General features: G+C 39.0%; 1 protein-coding gene across 5 annotated transcripts in view; it reads left to right on the top strand.

Moving 5' to 3' along the window:
• Positions 1–24,770, top strand: part of LOC140714546 (uncharacterized) — a 441,169-nt gene that overhangs the window by 351,514 nt on the left and 64,885 nt on the right. For all 5 annotated transcript variants that reach the window (XM_073025825.1, XM_073025824.1, XM_073025827.1 and 2 more), the window contains one exon: positions 17,853–21,545. In XM_073025825.1, coding sequence (XP_072881926.1) covers positions 17,853–21,545 — 3,693 coding nt within the window. The remainder of the gene's footprint in view (positions 1–17,852; positions 21,546–24,770) is intronic.

The raw sequence follows: 24,770 nt of genomic DNA, 5'->3' as shown, positions 1-24,770 counted from the left end.
AACTTAGCCCATCTTCTGAACTTCCACACAATTCTTTATTTTTAAGCAAGTCATTAATTTTATCTTCAGGACCGTTCATTCTATTAGTTTTCAGTTTCACATCTGCAAGTGATCCCTCTTTGTCCAAACAACATTTCAAATACTGCCTCTTCACAGCACACCCTTAAATAACATTAGCGAGTGAGGTACCTTTACATTCCAAATCAAACTGTAATTGATTCACAGGCACCTTGTTAACAAGCCATTGTTCCTTCAGCCTGTTTACTGCTTCTGACACCAATCCAGACTTTAAATTTTCTTTATTCAATTTAGGAACTACACTTTTCCCTTCTCCTTTAATAATATTCACATCACCACCTTTTATCTCCTCACTAACTTTTAACACACCTTCTAACACAAACAACTGGGAATTCTCACTTCCCACTAGTACCAAGGTTAACCCTTTCTTCACTGAACCAAGTCCATCTGACCCGAAAGAACTGCATTCCTTTTCAACTAAATCAGATACCTCAGACTTTTCCTGAGTTTCATTACTAGGTTCAGTACCATGTGCATCCACATCTTGAACACACTCAGACGGGACATCTGCCTCTTCCAGGCTTTCAATACCCGTCCCCTTTTCAAATTCTAAGTTCCCCTGATCCTCCCAGTTACTCTCTGGGCAACTCCCTTCCGGAGTAAACTCAACCCTGCGGGTTAAAATAACCTCATCTGCTAACCCAGCAGACTCCTTCAAGGTAATGGCATCCTTTTCATCTAGGACTGCCCTAATTTCATTATCGGGAAAACATTTAAAATTTTCAACTTCTTCAAACAGTTCTGTCAAGCCAGACAGATCATCCATGTCCAACCCTGGACCTTCTAACAGCCTTATCTGTTTCTCATTTTTACTCCGTGCCTCTATAAATTCCCTCTTGGCTAAGGGTAGGTCTACCTCTTCTCCTTTACTCTCTTTCACCTCCCTATTCTCCGTTTTACCATCCTCTAACCTCTCTTGGTACAGGGTCGGTAAAAACGTCTCAGCCAAATCGATACTGGACTGATTTAAACTGGTCTCTTTCTCAGCTGCCTTTCTCGACATGCTGCGAGTGATCGCGCATGCGGGATAGATCTTGGAACCTAGGGGCGGGTCCTCAACACTTACAGGCTTGCTCGTCAGCTTCATGGCTGAACACACCTCACCCCCTGCTAAATCATTACCAAGAAGGACGTCCATGCCAGCTCTCGGGAATTCTGATCGCACCCCTATTTCAACTGGTCCAGATACCAGATCACAATTTATAATGATCCTATGCAAAGGCACAGCTTCTGTCCCTTTTCCTATGCCTCTCAAAACTACCTCTCCAGTCTCAGGACCAAAATCTAGTACCTTACTGAGAATCAATGACTGCTCAGCTCCAGTATCTCTCCAGATCCGCACTGGAACTGGTGTTTCTCCCTCTTTCACCAACACGGTCCCTTCTGAAATAAATTTCTCACACCCCTCTCGTATTTTATCTACCTGGGGCTTCCTCGTCGATTTGCTGATCGACACAATACACCCTGTAGGGACTGCTGCGTTCCCTTTTCCTGTCTCCTTCCTCGGAGCAAAGCACTTAGATGCAATATGACCAACCTTTCCACAATTAAAACAGGTCAAGCCAGGAACCCTCCTGCCAGCTTGCCTTTCTTCCTCCTTACTTTTACCACTAGCTCCCGGCTGAATTTCTGCCTCAGCCAGCGGGCTTTCTGTACCGTTCCTATGGTCTTTCTGGTAACTCTTATTCGAGGAAAACTTTGTCTTGTGGGTTAGGACATATTCATCTGCGAACCTGGCAAATTCTGATACGGACTTATTCGGCTTCTCGTTCAAATACATCCGGATATCATCCGAAACACAGCCTTTAAATTCCTCAATCAGAATTAACTCTCTGAAATGCCGAAAATCCTCTTCCACCCTTTCTGCCGCACACCAGTGATCCAAGAGCACACCCTTCTCATAGGCAAACTCTGCATACGTCTGATTCCACACTTCCTTTAAATCCCTGAACTTTTGTCTATATGCCTCAGGTACCAATTCGTAGGCCCGAAGAATGGCCTGTTTTACTTCCTCGTAATTCTCATACTAATCCTCCTCCACAGACAACGCCGCAATGCCCGTTGTGCCTTCCCTTTTAACGCACTTTGTAACAACGCCACCCACTGATCTCTGGGCCACTTCTGATTCACTGCCACCTTTTCAAAATGCAAGAAATAACTATCAACATCCGTCTCCTCGAACTGAGGTACTAACCTAAACTACCTGCTAACATTAAACCTCTCCTCTCGGTCCGCCCCTTGGACCCTTCTCTCTTGCTTTAACTTCTCCATGTTCAGCTCATGCTGCCTCTGTTTCTCCTTCTCCTTTTCGTCTGCTTCCAACTGTTGTAACCTACGTTCATGCTCCCTCTGGTTTCAAGCTCTTTCCTTCTCCTTTTCAGCTGCTTCCAGCTGTTTTAACCTAATTTCATGCTCCCTCTTCACCTCTAACTCCTTTAGCTGGAGCTCATACTCCCTTTTCTTCTGTTCCAACCTTAATTTTTCCAACTCTAACTGAGCCGTCCCAATAGCTGGTACCTTTTCAGGGATCTGTTCCAATACCTCAGCCGAAAACACATTCTTCTCAATATAATACTGAGTTATGGCCCTCCGCATCTCCCAGTTTTTCATTGACGACCTCACCTCTGCGAGATTCAGTCCTTTCGCAATATTTACCAAGTCCGTCTTTGTGGCCTCCTCTAGCGCCTTCAAAGTCGGGTTTTGTGTAAATTCGTCTACGTCCATCTTTGCTGGTTTCCCGTCTGGTTACCCACGCAACCAGATCCAAGTCTGGACTTAAAAGCCCGATTCACTGGCCCTCCAATTTGGTATCAAATCCTGAGACGAGGCCCCAAGTTGTTATGAACCCCGTAACTGGGTATCTTACCAGCAAAGATAGGAGTATCCGTTGGAGTCTGGTGATACTATTTTTAACAGTATTTATTAGTAAAAATACACAAAAATAATATCATTGCAAATATACAGATAATATACGTCATCAATACTAAACCTAAAAGTGCGGGTATAATTATAATCAATAAGAAATAAGCTCTATCGTTGTCTAGGGGATAATGAATTGTCCGATGGAAATATAAAGTTCAGTTCATGCAGGCTGCGGTAGTTGTTGATCACTGTGTTGCAATTGTTGGAGAGAGAGAGAGAGAGTAACAGCTATTGACTTGCCGACTTTCCTTTACGATCTTGATCCGTCGATGCGTTGTTGTTGTGGCCATTCACATATGACCCCTCCGTCCTTTAGCTAGACCGTTCTTCCGTGGTGGACTCGTCACCCAGGCAAGGGTGGACACACACACAAGCCCCCACCGGTCTCATAGCGTCTCTCCTGGTGCATCTGAGGGGTGTTTCCCCAGACCCTACTTTTATCCCCACTCACGGGGTCTCAGGTGTCAATCAGGTTGGGATGATGCAACCCATCAACCAGACCACTCTGGTTGCCCCCTGAGGGGTTTCAATGAATAGAACAGTACTCAATACACAATTCCTTCTCCAAGAGACAATAGCAGTAATCAGTGCTTCCGTTCCACTTTTGTTAGGAGGAGACATTCCACTTTTGTGTATCCCTGCGTTGTCTCTCTCTCATTTCCTTGGTATCAGACCTGAAATAGTAGCGATTTTGCGATTCTCAAAAAGAGGGGGGGTGCGACTCTGCACCCCTTCTGCCCATCAGAGTTGCTCCTCATTCGTAACACGTGATAGTCAGCATGGAGTTGGACTTGCCAAGGTGGCATCCATACATAATGCTTCCACAGTCGACATATTCTGGATAGACCATGAAACTATTTATTTTACTACCTTCATGTCTGTTTTTCGTCTTAAATGTTTCTGGAACAGTTGGAATCTGCAATTTGGAGACTGTTTAGAGATCGTTTGGGTGATCGACCACTTTGCTGTCCCCAAGAGGACTCTGGGAGTCAGTGAGCATGAGCATCAAGGTGAGGAGGCTGCGGAATGGGACGGAAGCCACTGTTTGACTCCGTTTCACCGATTAAAGCTTCCATTGTTTGCAGATTTGCAAAGTGAGAAGGGAGATTGAAACATCAAGATGAATGAAAAGGGGAGGTGCTCACTGCCTGCCTTCTGACCACTGGTGGGATCATTCTGCTACTGGAGACTCTCTGACATTGAATCTGATAGATGTAGCCAGTTAGTGAATGGAGGAAACCAGCCTGCTTTTCTTTGCTACAAGATAACTTTAATTAAAAAAATCTATTCCAACATTAAAACAGCCCAATGTTAAGTGATAACTCAAAGTGCAATTTGATTTTACTGAATATAAACATGACAGGGCTCTCAGTCTCATCAAGTACACTTCTTTGTCATGTGGCATATCAAGGAAGCTTCTGACATCCAGGACAGCCAAATGCTGGAAATGTTGACAACTACAAGTGCTCAGGATCCAATTTTCCAAGAGACCAAGAGCAAATGTTCACTACAATGCATTCATGAAGCTGAATATTACATAGTCAAACATGCTTAAGGAGATATAATTCCATAGCCTAATCATTTGAAGATAGAAAAGACCAGATGGGGTGGAGAGTGCAGAAATACCCTCAATTCATCACACCACCCTCTGAAGGCAGTAAAAGTCAATGCCTTCTTGAGAGAACAGAGCCAGAGCCCACTCTTCAGTGTTGCTAACTATTCAATTGTATTGGGTCTTGGTAGTAAGGACATTAGCTGTACCAGTGGCACCAGTAAGGCAGGAGAGCTGCAGTGAATAAGAATTCAGTACTTATGGATAGAATGTTGCTGACAGGGTGATGAGTGAGATAGGTGTGAAATATGAGATGTAGTATTCTTGAATAAGGAACTGGTCAAGCTGTGATGACTTTAGGGATTAAACAAGAGGCAATGACACTGCCAGTAGTATCTACAGACACTCAGTATCAGAGGGAGGTAGACGACGAAATATGTAGTCACATGTTTGAGAAGTACCAGATATAATCCAGTAATAGTTAATTTCAGATATCCTAACATTAACTAGAATAGTAACAACATGAAGAAAGGTTTGAACTGAATTTGTTTCTTAATGAGTACACAGCAAGTGCAGCAAAAGGGAAATAGCAGTGGCAAATGGGAAAAGCTACAGATGGTGGAAATCCAAGCAACACACAAAACTCTGGAGGAACTCAGGCCAGGCAGCATCTGTGGAAAAAAGTACAGTTGACGTTTCAGACTGAGACCCTTTGGCAGGACTTAGTTTTAGGGAATGATGTTGCCAAGTGAAAAAGAAAATATTGTGGAAGCATTTTGGAGACCGTCATCATAATAGTTACATTTAGTCAAGTTGTAGACAAAAACAAAGTTCTGTATTGAGGTGCCAATTTTACTTAGCAGCACAATAATTTATCAAACATAAACTGGAAACAGTTACTTATATCAACATCAGGTCAATGAAAAGCAGTCTTGAAGGTAATTGCAAAAGTTCAGACTAGATGTTTTCCCTTTATTGAGGGGAAATGGATAAGAAGTTTGCCTACTATCACAACAGGTCAACAGTAGATGCCATTTCATTGGCTCTTCACTCAACCCTAGAACGTCTGGACAATGAAGATGTATACATCAGCGTACTCTTCGTTGACTACAGTTCTGCATTCAGTACTATCATCCCTTCAAAACTAATGAATAAACCCCAAGACCTAGGCCTCAATACCTCCTGTGTAACTGAATCCATAATTTCCTCACCTGTAGACCCCAGTTATTTCAGATTGACATCCATCTGCTCCAAGATTACTATCAGCACAGGTGCATCACAAGACTGTGTGCTTAGCCCCCTGCTCTACTTGATTTGTACTTTGACTGTGAGGCTGTAAAATACCATAATCAAGTTTGCTGATGACACCACTTTTGTTAGCCAAATCAAGGGTGGTGATGAATCAGCAAATAGGAAGGAGATTGAAAATCTGTCTGAGTGGTGCTACAACTACCTCTCACTCAATGTTAGCAAGTCCAAGGAGCTAATTATTGACAACAGGAGGAGAGAACCAGTCCTTATCAGGGGATCAGAAGTGGAGAGGGTCAGCAACTTTAAATTCCTTGGTGTTATCATTTCACATAATCTGTCCTGGGTCCAGCACATAAGTGTCATTACAAAGAAAGCATAGTACCACCTTTACTTTCTTAGAAGTTTGCACAGATTTGACATCTTACCTAAAGCTTTGACAACTTGTATAGATGTACAATGTGGAGTATACTGACTTGCGTCATTGCTTGCAATGGAAACACTTCCATTGGAATGGAAAAACCTATAAAATAGTAGTGGATACAGCCCAGTCCATCACAGGTAAAGCCCTCCCCTCCCCACCATTGCGCAGATATACAAGGAGTACAGTCGCGGGAAAGCAAAATCCATCAGCAAGTACCCTCACCGTTCAGGCCGTGTTCTCTTCTCGCTGCTGCCATCAAAAAGGAGTTACAGGGGCCTCAGGACTCGCACCACTAGGTTCCAGAACAATTAATACCCCTCAATCATCGAGTTCTTGAATCAGAGAGGGTAACTTCACTCACCTCAGCACTGAACTGTTCACAACTCATGGACTCACTTTCAAGGACTCCGTCTAATATTCTCAATATTAATTATTTATTATCCTTTTTTGTATTTGCACAGTTTGTTCTCTTTTGCACATTGGTTGTCTGTCTTGATGTGTGCCATTTTTCATTTCATTCTTTTGTGTTTCTTTTGTATATATGATTAGCTTCTTGGTTGTCATGAACTTGTTGGACAGAAGGACCTAGTTTCCATAGTTTGACTCTAAATGTCAGGGGAAGGATAACCATTGGGAGAGAGCGGGTGTATTAAGGGACTTAATGTTCTTAGAAGATACACTGAGCCTAGATAAAATATTGCTGGCCTACAAAGAAGGAAATAGCACATGGTCTATTATTTTCCGAACCTCTTTCACTACAGGCATGGTGCCAGAGGACTGGAAGATTGCTGATGTGGTAATGTTATTTAAAAACAGAGAAATAATAAAATCTTAGCATTTTTTTATAAACAGTAATTTATTTAAACTAAGTTGTGGAAGGATCAACAAACATGGGGCTCTATAATTCTTTCTTTCTCATTGGTATTTATTGAAACTAAATCAGATCATTCAGTCGTGGTGTTAAATTTGGGCCAGTAATGAGTTTCAGATCAACTGAACACTTCTTTACAGATCCTGTCTTCCATCTTGTAATATTGCTCGACTCTACACTGCCTCTGTTATTATGCTTTGAGACTCTCATCTGCTATCTATAGTTTAAATATTTCTGTTTCAAAATTTTATTACCCAGCTCCTAACTCTCACTAAAGTACCATTTACCTATCACATTTTGCTTAATAGCTTAAATTTCTCTCTCCCATTTTATCTTTCCCATTTCACGCACATCTGCTGTCACACCATCCGCCCGCCACCCTACTCAGGATAGGGTTCCCCTTGTCCTCACCTACCACCCCATCAGCCTCCGAGTCTAACATATAATTCACCATAACTCTCCGTAATTCTCCGGTATCGATCATGTGGATAGTCAGAGGCTTTTTCCAAGGGTTGAAATGGTCAACACGAGAGGGCACAGTTTTAAGGTGCTTGGAAGTAGGTACAGAGGAGATGTCAGGAGTAAGTTTTTTACGCAGAGTGGTAAGTGCACTGTATGGGTTGCTGGCGATGGTGGTGGAAGCGGATACAATAGGGTCTTTTGAGAGACTCCTGGATAGGTACATGCAGCTTAGAAAAATAGAGGGCTATGGGTAACCCTAGGTAATTACTAAAGTAAGTACATGTCGGGCTTGTATAATGGGCCGAAGGGCCTGTATTGTGCTGTAGGTTTTCTGTATTCTATGTTCTATAATCTGTAAGTCTATGGACCAAGAGGTAATTTGTTTATTATTGTAAAATGTACCAGGATACAGTTTTAAAAAAATAAACTTTTGTTTGCATGCCATTCAAACCTTTGCATACATGAAAACATTGAAGTGATACAAAGGAAAAACAAATGGAATACAGAGTGTAGTGTTACATTTACAGAGAAAGTACAGTGCAGACAAAGTGTAAGGGCCATGATGAGTTAGATTAAAAGAGGAAGAGTTTTATCTTTTTTTCGCGTAAGAGGTTAAATAGCTCTTTCTTTTGAATTGCTAGTATAAGGGGTCAAATAGTTTACTTTCATGCTATTTCTGACTATTATTCTGTGAATGCAATCTACTCTTTAATCAGAAGTAAGGAATTCTGTCCATTTGTTCCAGGTTGGGGGGTTCTGCTTAATATATGTCTCCATTCACAGTCTGATTGCAATATAAACCATTGTTTGAACCTGAAAAATCCTGCAGTTTTCTAATAATTATCTACTTATACGTTATTAACTGGAAAGGCAGAGATATTTGCTCCAGGTTATTTGACTTGAGGGAGTGTTATTTGGTACTAAATGCTAATTTTCTCTTGGTCTGCAATTGTTTGATCAGTTTTTAAATAATTTTTAATGAAGTTAAAACAGTTTAGATTAAAATGTTCACATGAAATGACATCTGATCCTTGCATATGCACTTCATGGTAGAAGTATTCACTTCACTCTTAAGTAAAATTCATTCACTGTGAATGATCAATGTCATTTATTGAGTTTTCCTGAAAGACCTTTATATAAATACACAGAACTAGTTACCTTATTAGGAATGATTGGAATGTTCTTGGAATGCTACTGTCAAGATGGTTCTCCCATAACAGGAATGTGACGATAACCTAAGTCATCTGGGCTCAACACTCCACCATTTTGATCCCTTAATAGGCAGCAGTATTTAAACAAATGTCATTTTAATTAAGTTGTAATTATTTTAAATATTTTAATGTATTCCTTGACCCCAATTCCTTTCTTCACAAGCTGAAAATTATTTTCTTATTCCTTCATTGAACTGCACTGTGAAACTGCTATCTTGTTTCATCTGTTTCATGTTGTTGTATTCTGGTTTCCTCCCTGATTTATTGCTGGTTTTGCCTTCAAGCATTGAATCCAATGAAATATGTACCTGCACTTGATCTGTACGACTGTAAAGTTGCAGTGTATATTGAAGTACGCCAGCCTGGCACTATGGATCAGGGGAGAGGTTAATTTGTATTTAGTTAATTAGTAATTACCCAAGTCAATGTTGCAAAGGATCTCAATCGACCTGAGCTTTTTGTTATCTGGGAGACTCAATGTAGCAATGAATTCACCTTTTTGAGGTAAAGGAAATATTGCCCAGCTTTGTTTTTATAGGAAGGATTATTGGTAAAATAAATAAATTACTCATTTATTGTTACTTACTCATTGTGACCTTCTCCAAACATCATCTACCATTCATCGTTTTTCAGGTGGCTATTTAAAAATCAAAACACATCTTGTACTACTCCATGAACTCCAGTATTTTCCATGAGTTCACCTGTTGCCTTTAATTTTCTGTGGTTTCCCTGCCCCCAACTGCTGATATGTTAAGTTGGAAATGTCAGGTAGTCAAGAATTATGAAGGGTGCCTCTTTGATCCAGTCAAAAGAGATGGGCTTACTTACTTGGACCCAGTTGGAATTGTTATTTAATTCTACCAGAAGTTTGGCTCAGGTTTATTTTTTGCTCTCTGATGGCATTTGGTCATTTAAAATGCAGGAGAGGGAAAATTCTGATTTCAAACCTCTGCTGCACTGAAGAATTCAGTGGTTCAAGCAGCATCAGTGTGGTGGGGGGAGGCGGAGGTGGGGTAGGAGAATGAGAACTGTTCACGCTTTGGGTTGACGGTGGTCTCCCAAGAGAGAACTCTGCTGTTTGAACAATTTCTTTGTATATTTAGTTTGAATACCACTCCTTTCTATTTTGGGACCTTTTGTGTTTCTTGTTTACATGCTGGCCTCTGCAATATAGACCAGAAGATTTAGGAGCAGAATTAGGCCATTTGGCCCTAAGCATCTGCTGCACCATTTCATCATGGCTGATCCAATTTTCCTCTCAGCCACAATCTCCTGCCTTCTCTGTGTATCCCTTCATCCCCTGACCAGTCAAGAATCTATCAACCTCTGCCTTAAATATCAAAAAAGACATGATCTCCGTAACTGCCTGTGCCAATGAATTCCAATGATTCATTACTCCGGCTAAAAAAATTCCTCATCTCAGTCCTAAAAGGACACCCCTCAATTCTGAGGCTGTATCCTTTGATCTAGACTCTCCCATCATAGGAAACATCCTCTCCACATATACTCCATCAAGGCCTTTCACCATTCAATAGGTTTCAATGAATTCAACCCTCATTCTTCTGAATTCTAATGAATACAAGCCCAGAGCCATCAAACACTCTTCATATGACAAGCCATTCAATCCTGGAATCATTTTCATGAAACTCCTTTGAACGCTCTCCAGTTTCACTACATCCTTTCTGGATAAGGGGCACAAACCTGCTCACAATGCTCTTAAATGAGGCCTCACCAGTGCTTTATAAAGTTTCAGCATTCCATCCTTGCTTTTATATTTCTAGTCTTCTTGAATGCTAACATTGCATTTGCCTTCCTCACCACAGATTCAAGCTGCAAATTAACATCTAGGGAATCCTGCGCAAGGACTCCCGTCCCTTTGCACCTCAGTTTTTTTGTATTTTCTCTCCATTTAGAAAATAACTAACCCTTTCATTTCTTTGCCCATTCTCCTAATTTGTCTTTCTGTGGCCTCTATACTTCCTTATAGCTACCTGCCCCTCCACCGATCTTCATATCATCTGCAAACTTTGCAACAAAACCATCAATTCCATCATCTAAATTATTGAAACATAACGTAAAAAGAATTGGTCCCAACACAGGCCCCTGTGGAACACCACCAGTCACTGGCAGCCAGCCAGAATACTATTCCTATAATAATTTCCTATATTATATGCCTTCTCTTTTGTTTTTATGCAGTCTTTGACTTACCTTGTCCAAAATAATTACCTCATCCTCCATAAGAATCTTCGGGGTGTGTCTATCCTGTGCCTTCCAGGACCTGACAACAGCCTGGGTGAAACACTAAAGAACTGGCAGCTATAATGTTGGGATCCACTAAATTCAGTCCAGCTTAATAACTGAATAAAAGATGATAGTTGTTGTAACTGCTTTATAATTCAACAAGACTTCTGCCTTTCTTTCACCTCAATTCCACTTGATTTCCCATATCCTTTGAAGTTTCAATGGACTTCCGAAGTCTGATCTCCACCTTGAATATTTATCCTTCTCGTCTTGAAAAAATCCAAACTTTCAGAAACCTCATTTGAAATGTTTCTCTTGAGCACAAAATGATTGATTCCATATCTGAGACAATCCACTCTTACTAACCAAGAGCAAGAATTTCTCAATATTAACCTTGTCAAAGCCCATCTGAATTTTATAGTTGAATGAAAATAGTTGTCATTCTTATAAATTGTAGAGCATAGGTACTTTTTCCCTGACCATTTCCCAGATTCTCTTATGTTTTTCTCTATTTTCAAATACTTTTCCAGCTTTCACCTAACCGCTTGTTTCAGCCCTTCCCATGGCTGAGGCATTCCTCAAGGCTGTGTCATCTTAAGCTATTTCATAAATTGGAATACTTAATAATGAGTAGGTGTACAGGAGCAAGATAGATCCGTTGGTTAAGTGGTGTCACAGCAACAACCTTGCACTCAACGTCAGTAAGACCAAGGTATTGATTGTGAACTTTAGAAAGGGGAAGTTGAGGGAACACAGTCATAGGGGGATCAGTAGTGGAAAAGGTGAGCAGCTTCAAGTTCCTGGGTGTCAACATCTCTGAGTATCTATCCTGGGCCTAACATATTGATGCCGTTACAAAGGAGGCACGACAGCATAGTTTATAGTTCAAGTTTAATTGTCATTCAACTATACATGAATACAGCCAAACAAAGCAGCGTTACTCCGGAGCCAAGATGCAAAACACAGTACTAAGCACATTTAGCACACAAGTTATCAGTAAAGTACAGTCCATGAATGTTGCTGAAATCTGCAGTCGAACATGATACAGCTTGGCTTCTGCCAAGCGAGCATTAGGGGCAGCACCAACTTCAGTTTAGACACCATGCTATCTCCAATGGAGTGCACTGACTCTGTTGCCTCTCTCCTGAAAACAGGGAACACCACAGCTTGAGGGCTAGTCCTTGGTATGACCAATAAATCAGTAAATTGAACTTGCAGCATTCTACATTAACAATGTCCAATAGGATCTTGCAATCACAAGAAAAGGGACTAAGGTGATCACTCACTGTTAGACTGCACACCTCCTTTGGACTGATGTCTCCTGACGCAGGAAGCATCACGCTGCACAACAAGTCCAGCTCTTTCAGTTCCTCTGCCAACGAGCAACTCGCTGATGGAGTTAGATCTGCAGTATTTTTAAGTTCTTTATGTCCAGCAGAGTCATGCGATCTCAAAAAATATGTCTAAAAAGGACAACAACTTTTAGTTGCCCTGTAGATGCTGCTGTGATCAAATGTGCAGATCAGAAGTACAGATGTACCTTGGAGACCATTCTAACTGGTTGCATCACTCTCTGGTATGGACAGGCCACTGTACAGGATCAGAAAAAAGCTGTAGAAAGTTGTAAACTCAGCCAGCTCCATCATGGGCACTAGCCTCCCCAGAATTGAGGGCACCTTCAAAAGGAGATGCTGTGGCGACCCACTTTTCTGTGCAGGCGAACCGGCTCACAAATAACCAGCGCACGGGGAGAGACTTTGGTAATGCACCTCTGACGTCATTTCCGCCCGGAGAGGGCGGGCGCTAGAGATTAAATGCCAGCGCCGCGAAGTTTGAATAAACTAGTCTCAAAACGACTTTATTTCATTATTTCAGCACTGTGTGTAGCACATCGCTACAATGCTTCCAAAAGGCAGTATCCATCATTAAGGACTTCATCGTCCAGGATATGCCCTCTTCTCATTGATTGCATCAAGGAGGAGGTACAGGAGCCTGAAGGCACATACTCAACATTTTAGTAACAACCTTTTTCCCCACCACCATCAGATTTCTGAATGGACAAGAAACCAATTTGCACTACCTCACTATTTTTTGTTCTCTTTTTGCACTGCTTATTTAATTTTTTTCATATTTATTGTACTAGCCTCCCCAGCATTCAAGGCACCTTCAAAAGGTGATGACTCTAAAAGGCAGCATCATTAAGGACCCCCATAATCCAGGATGTGCCCTCTTCTCATTGCTACCATCAAAGAGGAGGTACAGGAGCCTGAAGACACATACTCAACGTTTCAGGAATGGCTTCTCCCTCCACCATCAGATTTCTGAAAGGACTATGAACCCATGGACACTACCTGAGTTTTTTTCCTCTCTTTTTGCACTACTTATTTAATTCAATTATATTTTTATATATGTTTATTGTTTATAGTTTTTTTTATTATTTATTGCAATGTACTGCTGCCGTAAAACAACTAATTTCATGACATATGCCAGTGATATTAAATTTGATTCTGATTTTACTTGTTACCTGGAAATATTCAGGGATGTTGCACATACCAACAAGTTAGTCCACTCACCATGCATATTTCCTCCTCCACTGGCCAGCAAATTAAATTTTGTTGCTGCAGGAGCAGGTCAGAGACTGTGGCAAGTGACTTATTGGACATCCACCATTTGTATGATGCTGTCTCACAGAATTTTCTCCATTTGTGAGGATAAGTGCAGCTTCCAACAGCATTGAAAGGTTAACATTATTCATGTAAACAACCTGTTTGAATCTACCGTCCTATAAGCATGCAACCTGTCCCCCCACTGCCTACTTTGTACAATCTGTACTATAGTAATAACAGCATCTGCCAAACCAAAAACCTTCCTGGAAGGATGAAGAACGTGGAACATTGCAGGTTCTTTCTAAGTTAGAGGTTTATTGCTCTCCTATCATCAAAACTAGAAATGAATGCAGAAACACCCTAACTGCCAGCTTTCCTGCACCACAAGATATCTAGTAGTTCAGGAAGATGACTTGCCAGCTATTTCTTGTGGGTAGTTAGGATAGCCAGCAAGTGGTGATCCCCATCACCTGTTAATCAGTTCTTCCATCTAATTTATCGGTGATGGGGATTACTGCTTGCTGGCTCAATTTTCATATTATGTTGGTTAATTGTATGGTGACTGATTTATGTTTTTTGAATTTATGTTGTCTAATCTAGGCTTCATTAGTTTTTATTTTTACTATTAGCTAAGATAGAGTTTTGTTCTATTTGGTATGACCTGAGATATGTGTATCCATTCACTTATTCAAGATCAGTTTATACACTGTTATTCATAAAACCCCTCATTCTGGTCTTTTGACAAGTCTCAGCTTTAATTGCAATAGATGCATCAACAAAGCTCAGCCCAGAAGACTTGTGTTACTGTTCAGTTCCATAAGTGCAAGTTCTTCTTCGCTATCTCGTACCTAGCATCTTTTTTCCATGTATGAGTTGAGATGGTGGTGAGCCTTCAGTCCCCAATAAACCATGTTGTATCCACAAATTCTACAAGTGAAACCTAATTTTATATTTAGCACTATGTCTGCAGGAGAAAAACACTTATGATTTTAAGAGACTAGCTCAGTAAGTTTAGTTTGTTTTGTGTTGTATGAGGAGAATTTTACCTATGTTGTTTTAAATGAGTGTTGAAAACTGTGAAATGTGTTTCTGGTAGAGGAAACAGTTTTTTTATGGTAAGAGAAGCTACAAATGCTCTTATTTTAAGTTGGCTTTTAATAGTTTGCCAATCATGGTAGTTATTTGAGGTGCAGGCAGATGGTTTAAAGTAGAGTTAAGCTGGATAGGGGATAATAAAGCTCCATATTCATCCCATGATCAGTGTAAGAAAACCAATTAGGGAATATGATGACATTCTTTACAACCGTATATCTTCAATGAAATTGAAGATCTTAAATTTAAGATCTTTTTCATATTTTGCCATGATTTTTAAGGCATCATTGTTGAGAGAAGAGGAAATATTGAATCATCTACTAATGAATTAACTTTTAAAAATATCTCTGGCATGTTGAATGGAAATGAGCAAATGTAAGTTTATCAGTATTTTCAATATGTATCATATACTTAATGCATTATAGTAATTCATTGTTGCTTCAACACCTCTGCCATCTTGAAGAATGATGGCAGTAGGTGCATGGATTGCTTCAAGTTCTCTCCAAATCATTCATCTGAGTTGGAAATGCATACTTCTTCTTGATCCTTGTGAGATATACAATGCCCTCTTCTGCAATTCTCTTAAAGTGTTTCACTACTTTCAAAATATTAATCTTCTGCTGTCTGCTGAACACCAGGCTCAAAAACATGGTGGGTGAACTGGAAAATGGCTTGAGCATGCAACCTAATATCACAAATATAAATTACATCTCTCTTTCTCTAAGGAGATTTTATTAGTCTAAGCATCCTCAACTGTACCTAATCCCATCAATGGTTCTGATTCTTTAATGTACTACACGAGAAATTGCTTAACTACTTGTAAAATAATGGTGATAATCAGCATTGGGGATTATCCATTTGCTCTTTTTAAGTACCATAAAGTTTGCAATCAAATGTAGTATTCTCAGTTTCTTGGATATCCTAGTGTCAGCTTCCCTAGTACAGTTGCATGATCCATTTCAAGATCATGCAACTACCAGAACTCGGCCTTGAAGCTATGACTCAGGAGACACCGTTGAAATAGGCCTACCACATTACAAGCAATTCAAGAGATTTCCAAAACTATGGTCAGTGTTTCTGGTAGGAAGTTGCCAAGGGGCTCTCCTTAAGGAGTATTACTACATTAATACAATTTATGAATGCAGACATTTTGGGAAAGCCTACCACACAGACATTTTCATGCCCAAATCAAATTTCTCTTATAGGTTAGAAGAAAAAGAGATGAAGTTTTGTCTGATTCTACTGTTGGGGTGGCTTCCTTAACACAGCAGTAAACAGCTTTTACTTGTTGTAATAATATGCAGCAACACCTGGAATGATCTGGGGATTAGGAAATAGAAGTACCGTGTCCTTGCTCTCCACGGCCATAGCAGTCCAGACCTACTTGTGAGCTTGTCTTCAAGATCATTGTTGGTCAGGGGTCTCAGTGATACCAAAGAATGTAGTTGTAGTTCTTTATATGGAATGGCTTCAACAAAATAAGATTAGCTGGTTCCTTTTGTGGGTAGATAAGAATTACTATTTTTCAGACTAGGAGGGTTAAAGTGCATACTGGAGATGATTTTTGTTGCAGTGTGTATATCTATTAAAGGGAGATTAGATGCTGTGGGAAAGTATTCTACTGCTGACAAAAATTCTATGGGAAAATCGAGTTATGTTTACTAAGAGACCCAGAACTGGATGGAGCATTACTTAAAATCAGGTTAAGCCTAGTTTCAATTACTTAAAATTTTGTTTTTCGGAGATGTGTGAAGGAATTTCTTGGCCTCTATTTCTTCTGCTTTCTAAACAGTTCCTTCTCCCTCAAGCTTTCCTTGTTGATTCCACATTACACACTTGTTATTCTTGTGCTTGTTATTCTTCAGTTCACTGAACTGATGCATTATCTGAACATAACTGAAGCCGTACAAATCCATAATACATTAATTATTGTCAATTAAAAGATAGGTACAATATTGTCAAATTTGTTCATGAGAATTTTTCAAAGCAAATCTTGAATGTGTACCATCAAATAGATATATTAAAGAGTGACTGAAATTCTTTCATGAACCTAAGAATTCCCTAATAAACCATTAGTATGAAAGCGAGAAAAAGGTTATAGATAAGTTAATATGAGTTATATGTGGTGACATTAGAGAGCTTAAACTTGTTTTAATTATAGTTGCTTTTGAATACTTAATTTTTGTACCTTGATGAATTTGTATCCATTTCCACTTTCCCAACATGCTTTCATGGAGTGATAACTGCAGCCATTGCACTTTATGTAAGGTAAAAATGGTGCAGTTATGAATTAATCTTGAACACGAATAAATGAATTATCTATCCTTGACTTTCAAAATGAGGGCATGACAATTAAGGTTATAGTGGTATTTTGTTAATTTCCTATTCACTGTATTTTAACTTGTGAATTATTGCATAATAGCTTGAACAAAATAGGTTTGCCAACATCCACTCATATCTTTGCTTAAGACTTCCAATTCTTTGAATGTTCCTCACTGGTGCTTGTATGTTGTAGTTAGCTGTTTTGATTTCCACCAAACAGAAACAATGTAGTTATTATAACTGATATTACAGCTAATATGTAATCACTTGGTTCCAAATGGAGAGGTATACAGTAGGTAGGAGGGACAAGGATATAAACTATTTGAGAATTTTGAAGCACAAGCATTGAAGGCCTAAGCTACAAATCATACCATATTAAAGAATTTTTTTAGTCAGTCTTAAGAAGAAGGTTTTACGGTTAAAAGCACTAGATTTCATTATAAATGGAAAAACTCCCTGCCTGTATGTTGATTATTGTATGCTAACCATGCATTGATAGTTCTTCCCTCCTGACCAATAATGCTAACTTTTCATATGCATGTTTTCTAAGATACTAACTTTATTCTGACTTCATTAATGCTGGATGTTCTTTGCTTATTTGTGCTTTTTTTAACCAGTAGTTAATAGTTTGGCATTTATTTTACTTAAAATGTAATTTTCTTCCCTGAATAATGCTGAAGTTATCAAATCTACATGAAGAAAATATATTTACAAACAAATGATTGTTTTAAATCTCCATTATTGGGCCTGAGAAGCAAAAATTAAAGTTTATTTCAAAATCTTTTGCATCTGTGTTAACCACTATCTGGTCCCCTTTTCTAAGCTGGAGCCACCTTTGGCAAGTTCTAACGCCTGGCAACAGCTGCAGAAGCTGAACCAGGACCTGCAAGCTGAGTTGGAAGTTCAACGGCAAAAACAGGAGGTGGCTAATATACAAGCCCAGAGCCAAAAAAAGAGCTACCAGGATGCCAAGGAGCTCTTAAGACAACAGGAGGCAAAAATGCAAAATCTTCAGGCCAGACTGGAGATCTCTTTGTCGGAGGTAGCCATTAATGAACAGTCATTATCCAAAGTACAAAATGATTTGAGACTTGAGCGTCAAAAATATAAAGAAGAAACTGATGAGTATGAGAGAAAGTTAAATATGTTTAGCACCAAACTGTATGAGAGTGAAGAGAAACTTAGAGAAGTAGAGGGGTTGCTTCTCGAAAAGACTCAAAGATTTAGGGATCTAGAAAGGCAAGTGGCTCTTCAGGACAACTATCAGCGAGAAGTGAGGCGGCTGCAAGATCATCTGGAAGAAGCATGCTGCCGGCTACACAGCAGTGAACAGGAAGTTATTCTGAGTGAAGAACGCTTTAAGAAACAGTCTGAAGGTCTGAAAGAAAAGTATGAAAAGGAGAAAGAACTTTTGTTGCACAATGTACAGGAAGCTGAAGATAAGGTCAGAGAATATGAGGATCGCCTTCAGACTCTTGAGGCTCAGTTAGAGAGAGTCCAAAAAGAAAAATTGGCCACTTCCTTCAAAAGCAGTGAGATGGTGAGGCAAATGGAAGAACACGTTGAGATGAGTGAGGGGACAGTGAAGCAACTTACCCATGACATAGACATCTTGTCAACTGAAAATGAACGATTAAATCAACGCTATCAGGAAATAGTTAATCAGTTGACAGAAGCTGACAGAGAAGTTGAAGGGCTGAAATTGGAACTGGTGAAGGATCGAGAAAGGTATCAAGATCTGAATGAAGGTTTTGAAAAAGCTGTTCAAGAGGTCAATACACTGAAAAATGAACTAGAAGAAACCAATTTTAAAATGGTATCTATTAAGAAATCCTATGAAAAAGAATTAGAAAAGAAAAATAAGGACTTCAATGAGGCTTTAATCAAACTCGAAGCATTGGGCACCAGCTTGGAGGAGACAGAGAAGAAACTGCAGCTTAAGGAGGCCACACTTAAAGGTCTTGGTTGGCAAGTTCCAACAGACATTGACATGCTTCTAGAAAAAGAAAAAGAACTTCATATCAAATTAGAGGAAGCAGAAGCCAGGTTAGTTGAACAGACCATGAATCTGCAGATAGCTGAAGCCAATTATAAGAGCATTCTTTCCCAAAAAGACCAACTTCAATCAGATGTGGAAATTTTAAAGAAACAAAATGAACATATAGCAAAAAGTAATCTTTCAGCAGTTGAAAATGTTTTTGAATGCCCTATCACTTGGTCTGAATCAGAGGGAGAGCACAGCACTTTCAGTTCTGGTGTACAACTTTTTAAAGAATTGATGGAAAAGCTTCAGCATTTGGACTCTCAAGTAACAGTACTGACTGGATCAGTAGTTCAAGCATTTCCTGAAAACTGGCTTTCAGACCTGTCATCTTCTGAGAATTCTGAAAGTCCATGTGATGTAACAGCAGTGAATAGTTGCATTACAAACCTGAAAAGATGTCTGGCAATTGTATGCACACTTGAAACTAAATTATTAGTAGCAGAACGAAATATTAAAAGGGAAGCTGTTTATCCTTTAGATACAAGACTGTTGGAACCGGCAGTTTATCCAAAAGGGCAGGGATTAAGAAATCAACCATTAATGTATCATCTCTCAGAATCTTTCTCCAGTTCAAATATCAAACATAATGTACTGGTCCATGCTGAATTCCAGTCACTGCAAGCAAAACTGCTTCATTTGCATCATGTTTTGGAACGTTTACAACAGAAAATTGGTCAGCTTGCACAGGAATGGGATATTGGAGAACATGGACCATTACCTGAATTAATACATGCATTAGAAGATTCAGTACAATACTTGGAATGTCTGGAAGAAGATTTAGCCAGAAAAAATAAAACATTTTTTGATGAAGAATCGTTAGTTAGAGATTCCTTAACTGAAGAGGAAAAACTGAAATACTTAGCGGACAAACTTTCACTTGAAGCTACAGCACTTAACAGTATAGCGAATGCTTTGCAGAATCCAAACTCCATTGTGAAAAATACTTTAGATGAAATTAGAAAACAGAGTGAAAATATTGCCATGCCTTTGGTTTCTATAGATGACACCAGTACTCAAGTTAAACATGCTGTTCTTAACAAATTACTTGTAGAAGGAGAGTTTTGGGCAAATATGTCTAAACTTAAGGAAAATGAGATATCAGATGCTGAAGAGCAACTGAGTAAGCCCATAAGCAATTATCTAAATATTATGGCAGATAATAGCTTAATAAAAGGTGAAATATTGTTCTGGGCTCATAATATTTTGGAAGATTCAAAAGAAAAGCTGCAACAGCTGAAAGCACAATACACAAAAATGCATCATAGAAGCCAAAACACTGAACAGATGCTCAGGAATGTTGTAGCTGTTTATGGTACTTGCCAGTTTGATGAGCTAATTGATGAAATTCGGAATGAATTGAATAAAGATAAAGAAGACGAGTCATTGTTTTTCTGTTCTCAAACTTGTAGACTACCATCAGCGTCTGATTCTGCTGACCAGGACTTTGAACTTTGTGCAAGGGCAGAGTTAGTGCAGCAAATCAAGAAAAATGTTTGCTTGTTGAAGGAAATGTCTCACTGTATTCAGTCAGGGGCAGATGATGAATTGGGTGTACTGGCCAAAAAGTTAGTTCACAGTGTGGAGTGTATACCCACATTAAGCAATCATTATAATGCAAAAGACGCCTGGCCTTTTCTGCTGCACGATGCAATGATTCAAGCTGAATTGTCCTATGTAATCTCCAAGATACAATTAAAACATGATGTTGTGCAAAGTGGAGATAAACGATTGAGAGTGGACACTTTAGAAATGGAGCACTCAACCTCCAGTACTTCATTGCAGGGTACTGATGTAGCTGAATTGAAGAAACAAAAAGAAGAACAGGATAGAAAGTTTAAAAAATTCAAAGGAGACCTTGGAGAGTTTAAGCAGTTGGATGTTTCAGAATCAGGTGCTGCTACTCAGACAACTCATATCCACATTGAGGGAGAACCAATTGACTCACTGGACAAGGCAATTGAACTTCAAGACATGGCAGCAAGGCATAAAAAAGAACTACGTGAAGTGCGAGAGGCATATGAAGCTGAGATAGAGAAATTGAAAAGGGAAATAGCAAGAGCAGGGGAAACATTGAGACTGAAAACAGAGGAAAATGTGAAGGAAATCGATTCATTGACTATTTGTATGGAAAAATTGAAGGAAAAGCATGTTGAGGAGCTGAAAAGACGAGGGGAAGAATTTAAAATGGAGAAGAGAGAACTAGATAAAAAGTGTGCTAGGATAAAAGAAGAGCTTACACGAGAAATTGAAGTTTTAAAAGAACGTAGAGATCCTAAACAATTGGACCTAGTAAGTGATCTGCAGAAATCAACTGACCCATACAGGAAAACAACAAGTGAAGTGAATTCCATGGCCCTGCTTAGAAATCGCATACAAGAGCTGGAGTCGCAGATAGATGCCATGAAAAATAAGATTGAAGACAGTCCAACAAATCTGCGTGAGAAATATGAAAAGGACCTGGAGAATCTCAAGGTGTCCATGTATTTAATACTGAATAGTAACTGCATGTTGGCTTGTAGAACTATACCTTGCTGCAGCAATTATCTTCTGTTGTGGTCCTGTTGTGTCTCAATCTGCATGGTAGATAGAATTGCATGATTTGCTGTTGGACTGGGCAAAGTTCTAAAGAGTAAACTTTCTAAAATTTAGGAGAATGGTTAAAGGATACAGATCCTGCCGCTGACAAATATGCTGAATAAAAAAGAAAATGTTTGCATAATATTTGCATAAAATAACTTACTAGTTAATAACTAGTTTTGAGCAAAGACTTTAGACCCAGAAAAAAGTACCAAAAATTTGCCCAGTTCCTCTCTGTCGCATCTATGTTTTTGATTTTACTGTGTGCTCTTGTGCATTCTTTTCAAATGCAGCAGAACCCATTTATATGCTTTGCCTCTGAAGTAGATTTGGTTAAGTTATCTGAAAGGCATTGAAGATTTTAAATAAGGCATTTTAAGAATTTTGTTGCATCTCCTAAAATCAAAGATTAAGAATATGTTTTTTTCATGTGCAGTACTGTGCAAAAGTCTTAAGTGTGTGTGTGTGTGTGTGTGTGTGTGTGTGTGTGTGTGTATATATATATATATATATATATGTGTGTGTGTGTGTGTGTGTGTGTGTGTGTGTGTGTATATATATGTATATATGTATGTATATATATATATATGTATAAAACGCTGGAGTGCCTAAGACTTTTTCACAGTACTGTATTTGTCAATGTGGAGCAGAAAGCAAGTTTGTAAATTTGATGCAAGCAAAGCATGTTAGAATGGTGAGGATGAAGCACTGTGGGCAGGGGATGACATGGGTGTATACACAACCAGCCCTGAGACACCAGGCCAAGGTAATTTGATTCCAGACATTTGGTTTATTGATCATTACAGGATGCGTCTCTGATGCTCCCCTCCTTTCCCCTTTTCCCAACCTTCCCGTCTTCCTGTCCCCTTCCCATTTTCAGTCCACACTAGAGGTCCATATCAGAGTCATCACTCAGATGTCATAAAATGTGTTTTTTTTTTGCAGCAGCAGCAGCAGTACAGTGCAATACATAAAAATACTACTGTACTGTGCAAAAGTTGTATATAAAAGATTTGTTAACATGTAAAACCTTCACAAAGCTTTACAGTTTCTAATTACTCCTGCCTTAACCTTTATTTAAAAAAGAGAATCCTTATTTAAAGGGATACATTTCCTGTTGGCTGAATTCTGTTGATGTATTCAGCTTCATTTTGAATATATAATTTTGATAAGTAATTTCCATTTCTGGCAGAACAGTGGGTTCAGTTGCATTTGGTTAAAAGCATCCTTTCACAGGAATCAAGCTTTGGTTTGTAATGTAAGTTGGTGACTGTTGGCTTCAGTGTGTGACCTAATGCTATGCAATTAATATATGAATCTTCCCTTTCTCTTTCAGCTGGCTACAAATATCTATCATACTTTGAGGCATTAATAAATTAACAATTTGTTTTGTTTACTAAGTAATGTTATAATGATCCATGTGTTATATTTTCTATCTTAAGAACAGGTTTCATTTCATGTTGATTGTTGAAAGTTTTAAGTTGTCCCTAGAAGCAATATGGCTTGGGTAACTTAAGGAAATAATGCTTTTTTTGACGGAAGGTAGTCAAATCAAACCAGTGTGTATAAGGAAACATTTTTCTCCATGGTGTTCAAAGTTACAAGTATCGTATTAACAAACTTGGTCCCCAATTCAAATCCTGATATGTAGTTAAAGAGATACACTGTTAAGGATGCTTAAAATAGATAGGCAGAAAGGAAAATTTCATGGACGTTATTTGTAATGACTCTATTTGACACCTTGTTAGCAGTGTATGGATGATTGAATCAGTGTGCAGCCATGAGGACAAACTGCTGGTCTGAAATGTTAGAGGATGACTAGGACTTCTGAGCCTGACACCACCAAAGAGTCAAAGATGTGTATTTGCATGTTTGCTTGTGTGTGGGTTTGAAGGATGGAGCTGGTGGGAAGCAAATGGCATGGGAAAACTGGAAGTGGATGAATTTCAGAAAATCTATTAAGTGTATTATTGTGGTTTATAATAATAGAAATTACAAATGCACAAAGGAGTTTATTTTGGGATTACAATCTAGTGGTTACTGACTATTTTTTAAAAAATTAAATAAAATGGCTTCAGTATTTGAAAGCATGTAGGTATTCAGAAGCAAGATGGCATCTCTTGCCCCTTCAAGCCTTCTCTGACTTAAGATAATTTAAACTCAGCTCTACAGTCCTATCCATCCCTGCTAATTTTTCATTCATTCCTTTTATTTTCCTGCCTTAAAAATATTCACAGACCCTGCTTTCATTGTCATATTAAAGATTTAAAGGTTTTAAAGATTAAAAGTAAGCTTCATTTTTCATATGTACATTGAAAAATGCATACAGTGAAATGTGTCTTTTGTATCAAATCAAAGCAATGAGAATTGTGCTGGGTAGCGCACAAATTTTGCTACACTTCTGGCACCAAATTAGCATGCCCACAACTAGCTATTGCTAATTGGAAACGAGAAAATCTGCAGATGCTGGAGATGCTAATTGGAATGTGGGAGGAAACTGGTGTTGGCTTGTAATAGCATTATGATAAACACAACATTATTGTGCCACTACCCCACCCCTGCCCTGAAAAATAGGAAAAAGGGCACTCAAAAAAAGTAAAGACACTTAAACTTGTGAATAAAAATAATATCTCACTCCTCTTTTAAACAGTCACCCCTTATTTTTACATGACATGTGCTCCGCATGCCTCAGGAGCCTGTATGTTTCTATCAGGTTCCACTTTCCAAACTCCTACAGATATATTGTAATCTGTCCCACTTCCCATCATAAGAAACCCTACCCATTTCAGCTGTTAGTCTCATAAATTTTCTCAGAACTCCTTCCAACAAAATTGCATCCTTAAAAGAGACTGAACTGTACACAGTACTTCAGGTGTGGTCTTACTAATTTACAATGTAACTGAAACATTACCTTTCTACATTCATGTTCAATTCCCCTTGCAATAAACAGTAGCATTGGCTAGCTTGCGTACTTACTGTATGCCTGCAATATTGGTTTTTTGAGACACATGCATTGGGGCTCCTGGATCCCTCTGCTTCTCAGAACTCTCTTAGTAGTCTGTCATCATTCAGGTAATGTGCTTTTATATTTTATCCTACATTTTATTCCTTATAGCAATC

Source organism: Hemitrygon akajei, chromosome 22 (genome assembly GCF_048418815.1).
Source record: "Hemitrygon akajei chromosome 22, sHemAka1.3, whole genome shotgun sequence".
Classification (NCBI taxonomy): Eukaryota; Metazoa; Chordata; class Chondrichthyes; order Myliobatiformes; family Dasyatidae; genus Hemitrygon; species Hemitrygon akajei.
The sequence above is the reverse complement of the archived record's forward strand: the minus strand, read 5'-3'. Positions and strand labels throughout refer to the sequence as shown.